The sequence below is a fragment of the Hemiscyllium ocellatum genome, chromosome 37, assembly GCF_020745735.1.
Source record: "Hemiscyllium ocellatum isolate sHemOce1 chromosome 37, sHemOce1.pat.X.cur, whole genome shotgun sequence".
NCBI classification, from domain to species: Eukaryota; Metazoa; Chordata; class Chondrichthyes; order Orectolobiformes; family Hemiscylliidae; genus Hemiscyllium; species Hemiscyllium ocellatum.
In genome coordinates this window covers 24220949-24229753 of record NC_083437.1, presented here as the reverse complement: position 1 = coordinate 24229753, position 8805 = coordinate 24220949, and the positions used below count along the sequence as shown (strand labels likewise).

Sequence of the window (8805 nt, the reverse complement as noted above, 5' to 3'; positions counted from 1 at the left end):
TTAATTGACTAAAATATTTTGGGATGTTAAGCTCTTGAAAGGGACTATATTGATTTGTACATGTACACTTTCTAGCAGTGGTCATGAGATAACAATGCATAGATACACTAGTTGACTTTGCTGAAGGATATTGAGATCAATTGTAATATTCCTACCACTAATCGATTGGAAACTAGTTATCTCCTCTTGGTTGATTATAGCTTAAGAACTGATTTGAATGGTACACTTTTTTATTCAGACTATTAACCAAGCTTCTGCATTTAATTGTAGCTGTAGAAAAATGTTACTACAGATGTAATAATCCTTGCCTTACTCTAACATGACAGTCTTGTTCATCTTATGAAGCGGGACTGTACATTTAACAAAGGTTTTACTGAGAAATTGAAGTTAAGGGTTTATAATGATAGCAAAATTGGGAGATTGCATAGGTCAGTAAATGTAAGCATTCCAAACAATGGAAACGACTAAGATTAGCAAACCTGCCACTCAATTTTTGATTCTCAAATAATGTTTCTTTCTTAGCAATTCTCTTTTATGCACTAACTTTTTCCTATGCAGTTTTGATCAAGTCAAGAAAACAATCAATTCTACCAATGCTTTTGTTGAAATGTTATTAATCTGAAACGGTAACTCTGTCTTCGTCCAAAAATATTACTCAACCCAAAGTATTTCAGCATTTTCTGCTTTCTGGGAATACTAGCTATCTGAAAACAAATGGGAAGAAAATCTACTTGAGTATTTATTCGCAACTTTTGGCGGTTCCGAAATTTGTACGATTGTTCACTGAAATTTAAACAATAACTGGAACCACCAATATAAACATTTAAAAGGTCGGCACATTCGTTTCGCAATGGAGGTACATTACCCAGAATCCTCAGGGCGGCGGAATGTATCCTACCTGCCGCGGTCAGCTAGTATGTATTACGCATGTCCGGAAACTTCGTGCTGCATTGTGGGTGGGAGCTGCAGGACATTGTTGGAGCTGCTGCAGACAATGGAAGGTAAAATCCAGCTGCAGATAAAATGGGATTGCGTTTTATAACAAACCAGTTATTAGTTTTAGAATGAGAAAATATTTTGGATTTTTAAGCAACATGCTCATTTGTTTTGATGTTGCATTTTTTTCCCATTTGTTTTCAGCTACTAGTATTCCCAGCGCAGAAATGGGCCATTGGGCCCAGCCATTCTGTGCTAATGTTTATAAACCACGCCAACCTCTTCCCGTTCTACTTCATCTCTTCTCTAAGCATAATCTTCTAGTCTTTTTTTCTTCATATATTTATCTTGCCTCCCCAGTTCTGAATAAGGGCCATACTGGACACAAAATGTTAACACTCTCTTCCTCTCTTCACAGATGCTGCAGGCCTGGATTTCTCCAGCATTTTTAAAAAAAAATAACAGTCAGGTTTCCCTTTTTCCTGAATGCAGTGTCAATCTGCAACCAGATTTCAGGACAGGTAATTCCCACATATCCCCAAATCCATTCTCATTCTGCTATTAAAGGGGTATGTCAGAGCAGATTTTGTTCTGATTTTAATCAGCCATTATGCAGGAAGGGAGAGTTGCATAAAGTATGCCATGCTGGAGCTTTAAACAAGACAAAAGTCAGCTAGAATTCCACAGCTCGACTCTCATGACCTGCACAAGCAAATGTGTTATGTGAAATGAAAAGTGCTGGAGAAACTCAGCACATCTGATGAGAGAGAAAGAGTTAACATCGAGTTCAATATGATTCTTCAGAACTGGATGTGTCATCTGAAGATGGGATCATACTTGAATATATTACCCTCCCCACTGTTGAGCATTGTAACATACATCTGGATAATGGCCACTTAGGTGAGCAGCACTGATGAAACAGCTACATTTTTGGATTGTTTTCACAAACCTTGCTGTAAATTCTTAACTCTCAACTCAGATGGTACTGAAAATCAGTGTTTTGAAAGTATCCATTGTTGTTTTGAGATGTAGTTGAGCTCATGGTGATACCTTCTGAACATCAAAAAACCCTGTTTGCTAATTATTTAGAAACAAATGGAATTTGTCCTAAGGATCTGTTGAACTGAGTTCAAATGGAAAAAAAAGTGTTGCATAACATCAAACTCTCAATTTAAAATGTGATATGAGTCCATTGGACAAACAACAGATACATAAACAATTATATAAGAATAATATTTTCAATAGGGAGCCACATCAAAATCAAATGGGAAAAATGTTGACTCAGTCTAACTTGCTCTGATAACTTAGAATTCCTTCAACTAACTCACTGGACAAATCAAACCACTTGTATACCATTTCACTGATATTTGTAACTGGTTTTCATAAGTAACACTTCAAGTAATTGCTAATGATACATTAAACTAAACTAAAATGAGTTTGCATTTGTTAAAGTTTGACGGTTTCCTCCCCTTAGTCCCACAGTTTGGGGGTTGGGTCGTGAAAATATAGAGTTCAGATGCAACATGAGTCACTTTCATTTCCTTATCCATTGTGATTGGATATTAAAGGGACCAGCATAAAACTAAACACTGAGCAGTAAATTAATGGTAAATTTTAATGACCTGAACTGTTAATGCTTTTAAGAATAATGAATAAATAGAATGCCCTTGACATTGTGTATTCCTGCTGCTGAATCCCATATTTTTAAAAGCCTGGGACAGGGGAGTCGTCGTTAACCAAGAACGCAACTGGACTAGCTACCTAAATGCCCTGAACACAAATCTACGTTAGACAAGAAGTGTTTGCAACAAGTCATTTACCACTCGATTCCCCATAGGCTGTTGTCCGAAGGTTATGTTGTAGTAAAACAATTTGTGCCACATTTTCAGGTGTTCAGACAGGAGAGTAGTTGCCCACCTTGTTTTGAACGTGGTAGAATAGCTTTCTTTAAACCTGGAGTGGGTCCCAATTCCAAAAGTGTATTTTAGTTTTCAAAAATATACGCAGTGGGATGTGGGTTGGAGCATCATGTGGGTGATAAACTACAATCAGTAGTTTTAATGGAATGCTGGATCATCTTCTTCATTTCCTTGTACTGAATGTGATCAAAAGTAGTATTTCCACCCCTGTTTGTTAGTCTCTATCTGTCTGTAAACAGTATATTTCAAAAACTACCCAACAAATCTCAACAATACTTAGCACACAGTTGGGGTATGACTCAAAGACAAATTGATTAGTTTTTGGTGAAGATCTGGATTCTGGAAGTCATTAAGAGATGTGCTAACATTGGGTTGTTTTATTTGGAATGTGGTTTTGTTGTGGTGAAATTTATTAACCACTGTCATAATGTAAGCAGAGAAAGCAAGTTATTGAATCTGGATTAGCCTGAAGACTTAATGAGATGTAAAGTCTTCTGAAAAGTACTACCTTTTTCAGCTTTGTAATACAACACATTAACCAGGCAGGGAGAACTCTCAGGAAGAAGTGTGAATTACAATAATATTGAGTTAACATGTGGCAGAGGTGTGCACTACTGAGTGCTATTTTCAGTTGATAGTATAACTACTTGAACAGTTACAGACACTATCCTTGTTCTGTGACAGTACAACTAACAGGCCATTGTAGGCCAGTGTTTTATGGCCATGAAGAACACTGAGTTAATTAAGACTATAAATAGGATTAGGAGCAGGCCATTTAGCCCCTCAAGCCTGCTTTGCCACTTGATCATGGCTGATCCAACATTCCTCAGTTCCATTTTCCTGCCCTTTTCCCATAATCCTTGATTTGAGTATGTCTATCTCAGTGTTGTGTTACACAGAGACCCTTAACCACAGCTCTCTGTGGCGAGGAGTTCCAAAGATGCTCCATATTCTGAGAAGAAATTCCTCCTTTATTTCAGTTTTTAAATTGCATTGCATCACCTTCCCCCTACCCACCCAACTTCGAGATTACGTCCTCTGGTTTTAGACTCTCCCAGGAGAGGAAGCTTCCTCTCACTATTTACCAAGTCAAGCTCCTTAGGGATTTTATATGTCTCAATGACCTTACTTCTTCTTAACTCCAGTCTGTAGAGCCTGTTTTAATCTCTGCTTAAAAAGCAATTCCTCATAAATCTTCTCTGAACTTTCTCCAATGAAATATATTTTCTTAAGCAGAAAAAAAGGGAACCATTGTGCACTGTTTGGCTTATTTATGTTCAGCTACTTCTTTCTTGTATTGGTAATGCAGCTCCCTCCTTATACTGAGTGACAGCTAATCAAGATGCAGTTCCGTCCCCTTTCAAGGTGAGTGGCTGAGAAATGCCAGTCAGTGTGCTGTTAGAATAAAGCAAAATACTGTAGATGCTGGAAATCTGAGCCAAGCATGCAAACTGCTGGTAAAACTCAATATGCCTGGTAACATCTATGGAGATGGAGAAAGTTTTGAAGCTGGTAGTACAGTGCTTCTGGTAATCTAGTGGAATGAAATTTTGGGAAACAATACTGCTTTATCTGGGCATCGGAGTTCTGTACTTTTGATCTCGGCTGGAGCTTCAGTGTCTGTTATTGAAGGTAGCAATAACTAGCAGCAGGTACCTCCTTTGACTGTACATACACTAGACTCCAGAATTGTAGACTTGCATCACTGTGCGCATGGTATTAAAAAGTGGGGGGTGCTGTGGAATTGAAATGTGACTTGCTGTTGAAAAGTATGGGAACATGGAAGAGTACAGCACAGGAACAAGCCCTTCAGCCCACCATGTCTGTGCTGCCATGATGCTAGGCTAAACAAATCCCATTTTTATGCATATGCTCTCTCTCTCTATGGCCTGCCTATTTGTCACTAAATGCCTCTTAAATCCAAAAAGCAAAATCATTGCAGCGCCTGGAAATCAGAACCAAGGGGCAGAAATTGCTGGAAATGCTCAGCAGGTCTGGTAGCAGCGTAGAGAAATCAGAGTTAACGTTTTGGGGCCAGTGACCCTTCATCAAAACCTAGGATTTGAGGAAGTGTCACTAGAACCGAAATGTTTAATTCTCATTTCCCTCCATAATTGCTACCCGACCTACTGAGCTTTCCCAGTAATTTCTGTTTTTACCTCTGCCACCGTTCCAAGCATCCCGCTCCTCGGATGCGTTTTTACAGCAATTGCCCCTCATCCCAGCAGTAATGTGCACGTTGTCTCCCCAGTGAAACTGCGGCTGTAGGATTTGGGTGGAGAAGAGTGAATCATGGCGTGTTGCCCAGGGAGGAGGGGTCACTGTGTGTACCTGAGGGAGGAGGGTGGCGGAGCTAACATGCATCTGTTGTGTTGCAGGAGGAGGCCTGACAGCGACTGACCGGCAGCCAGAGGGGGAGGCTGCGGAAGGCGGGCTCCCTGCAGCCGGGCCAGCTAAGAAGCCCAGGCAGTACGGCCAGAAGCGCTTCATCTGCAGCGAGTGCGGCAAGAGCTTCAAGCAGTACTGCGACCTGAAGAGGCACGGCCGGGTGCACACAGGCGAGAGGCCGTTCCACTGCCCGGCGTGTGGCAAGCGCTTCAGCACCTCGTACAACCTGCTGATCCACCGGCTGGTGCACAGCGGCGAGAAGCAGTACAAGTGCCGGCTGTGCGGCCGAGAGTTTGTGCAGCTGCACCACCTGGTCACCCACCAGCGCACCCACACCGGCGAGAAGCCGTACCCGTGCCCGGTGTGCGGCAAGGCCTTCCGCCAGTCCTCCACCATGGCGGTGCACCGGCGCATCCACGGCGAGGAGCGGCCTTACCGCTGCCCGGACTGCGGCAAGAGCTTCAAGACCTCCTCCAACCTGTCCAAGCACCGGCGCATCCACGGCGGGGAGCGGCGCTTCGCCTGCGAGGCGTGCGGCCGCCGCTTCCTGCACTCGCACCACTTGGCCACGCACCGGCGCACTCACGCCGGGGAGGCGGACTCCTCCTCGCCGTCCTGCCGCTGCTGCCCGACCTGCGGCCAGAGCTTCTCCAACCCGGGCCGCCTGCTGGCGCACCACCGGCGGGCCCACACGGGCGAGCCGCCCTACCGCTGCGAGACCTGCGGCCGCGGCTTCAAGCAGAACTCCACCCTGGTGCGGCACCGGCGCACCCACACCGGCGAGAGGCCGTACAGCTGCCCGATCTGCGCCAAGGCTTTCCGCCAGACCTCCACCATGCAGGTCCACTACCGCACGCACTCCGAGGACCGGCCCTACCGCTGCCTGCAGTGCGGCAAGGGCTTCAAGAGCGCGTCCAACCTGATCGGCCACCACCGTGTCCACAGAAGCTAGAGAGCTCGGCACCACTCACCCAGAGTCCAGCCATCCCATTGCGGGCAATACATATCATTGCAAAAATCTAACTTCCCCACAGCTCCCATACCAAGCAGTTCACTTCGGACAATGCATAACGTGATTGGTAAAAACAAGATGCTGGAAACCAGAGTCTAGATTAGAGTGGCGCTGGAAAAGCACAGCAGGTCAGGCAGCATCCGAGGAGCAGGAAAATCGACGTTTTCATGATGAAGGGCTTTTGCCTGAAACGTCGATTTTCCTGCTCCTCGGTTGCTGCCTGACCTGCTGTGCTTTTCCAGCACCACTCTAATCTAGACTATGCATAACGTGATGGCATTCCTAATTTTGAGCTTCAATTATATCGCACACAAAGTCTAAACGTGACAAGAAACTATTTTCATTCCCATTAAAGCTATGAATTTTAATTTTATTGCAAAACAACCTAACCATGCATTATCTCTAGATGTAATGCAGAGTTTGGACATTGTATAAGATCCAATAAAATTATGATATTCCACCTCAGCTTCATCCAGGCATTATCAAAATGTGAGTTCCCAGTAAATATATGAGGGGATGTCGAACTGAACAGACCCTTGCTATATACTTTGGTCTTTCGCCAATGTTTAAGATCTTTTTGTCAATGTAACTTGACAGCAGCTGCCCCAAGGTTTAGTGCATCCCTCAACACATAGTCCTGTCCCTTGGAATGTGCCAGTCTGCAACACGCAATTGAGATCTTTGCACCCCAAGGAGACCAAAAAGAGAGTCTTTCACTGAGTTGATGGTCTTTCGGAAGCAGTCAGTGTTTGTCTCGGTGTGCGTCCCGAGGAACAAAATGTGAAACACAGAGTCCAGTGTCACTGAGCTGCTTGGGGAAAACCTCAACAAAAACCAGTGCATCTCTCTCCAGACCTTCTTTGCAAAGGCACATTCCAGAAGGACGTGTGACAGTCTGTGCGATGGTGCACAGAGACTGGGCATGCATGAAGGATCTGACGGGCAGTGCCCTTCTCACCACCAGCCAAGCTATGTCTTGATGCTTGTTGGAGAGTTCTGGTGATGAGGTATTGTATCAAATGAATGATAGTCTGCTCAGGGAACCATGTGTCAGGATCCATCCTCTCCTTTGCCCGCAGGGTCTCAAGGATGCTACATGCTGACCACTGCCTGATGGACATGTGACCAAAAGGGTTTTTCTTCCAAATTTTTCAACATGAATGATGGTATGGTCCTTTTTAATTGGAGTGTTCCAAGTGATATGATCAGACCAATCCTTTGTAACACCAGAGCCGAGCAGAACCTCAGTGTGTAGTGACACTTGGTGTTTGCATACAAGAGCTAAAGCTTCAAACACTGCAGATGCTGAAACCTTCATACCCAACCACTTTCTCAACCATTCACTGCAACCAACTTTTAACCTGAACACATTTTTTACATGTGAATACAGGAATTCCCTTTGTTAGAGCATTCTGTGTGTGAAAGTTGCAGACTTGATCACTATCTTTCTTTTAAAATACTAGTCTTTATGCCTTTGCAGAATTTAAAAGTCAGCTAAACGTTTCCTAAACTGATCCAATTATGTGGCCTCCTTAGTAACAGGTTTGAGCTGACTGGAATCTAATGCTCAATTTTCACACGTGCATCCAGACTTTGTGATTTAATGCAGTTCGTACTGAGTATCTAGTTTTCGACAGCCCAGTCATTCATTTCCAAGATGCTAAGGTTCTTCTGCTCTACATACAGCTGCCTAATAGAATATCCTGTGAGACAGACTCTGGGAATTCAGATAAGCCAGGCAAAGATGGGTTGGAGATTACCGAAAATGATGTGAAATACTACCTTTAAAGGAGTGGTGTAGATCATTGAGTTATAATCCTTGATCACACTATGTATTTCGTAAATTTGATGAAAGGTGCTTTATTGTTGATGTATAACTTTGTTATTCAATTTGCTGTTTATGTAATAGTTTCACTTTATATTTTAAACTTTATAGATAAGCATGACCTATTGTGATGCATTATCAGTTTTGAAGACTGAAATGAGACTTTATACTGCTATAAGATAATCCAGTCTCAAAAAGCAATGATCAAGCAGGTTTTGCTGTTTAGCTATATATTAGTAAAGGCTGAGCTGAATTTACAGACAGAGAAAGACACTCATGGTTGGGACTCAAGCATGAGTAATTGAAGATGTGTAAACCAAATTAATATATGGCAAAACCCAAAGTATAAATCCTAAAAATATAATTACTATGTTTTTTAAATGGAAAATTTGCAACCTTGCCATTTTGAGGACCTTCCTAACCCTGTGGCGCTGAAACAAATTCTAGGTTTGCCCGAATTGGAATCTGTTACCTCAGCACAAACCAGGAATGAATCTTGGGATTTTCCTTAACTGAGTTTTCTTTTTGCAAAGTCCAATAGAGGCCATTTCGGGGAAATGCTGTCCACAATGAATTCCCCAGGCTATTTCATGTCAGCAGAAGAAACGTTGGCCTGATGTAACACAGGGATTCACCTTCCTCTTTTCTCCAAGTGTGTTTCCTTGTGTTTTATGTTAAACAATTTTCCCAGGGTTTCAGAGCATGTGGTACATGAAGGTGCGCAG

General features: G+C 43.0%; 1 protein-coding gene across 1 annotated transcript; it reads left to right on the top strand.

Moving 5' to 3' along the window:
• Positions 1 to 887: 887 nt before the first annotated feature.
• LOC132833576 (zinc finger protein 239-like) lies at positions 888 to 6428 on the top strand. The gene is made up of 3 exons (XM_060851945.1): positions 888 to 1001; positions 1355 to 1457; positions 5234 to 6428. The coding sequence occupies exons 1-3, from the start codon at positions 888 to 890 to the stop codon at positions 6193 to 6195; spliced, it is 1179 nt and encodes a 392-aa protein (XP_060707928.1). The 3' UTR covers positions 6196 to 6428.
• Positions 6429 to 8805: the final 2377 nt, after the last annotated feature.

Bases quoted from the DNA above. Each gene is read 5' to 3' on its own strand.
- LOC132833576 (XM_060851945.1), top strand. From the start codon at position 888: ATGTATCCTACCTGCCGCGGTCAGCTAGTATGTATTACGCATGTCCGG. The intron at 1,002-1,354 runs GTAAAATCCAGC...CTCTCTTCACAG, and splicing joins GCTGCTGCAGACAATGGAAG to ATGCTGCAGGCCTGGATTTC. The intron at 1,458-5,233 runs GTAATTCCCACA...GTTGTGTTGCAG, and splicing joins GCAACCAGATTTCAGGACAG to GAGGAGGCCTGACAGCGACT.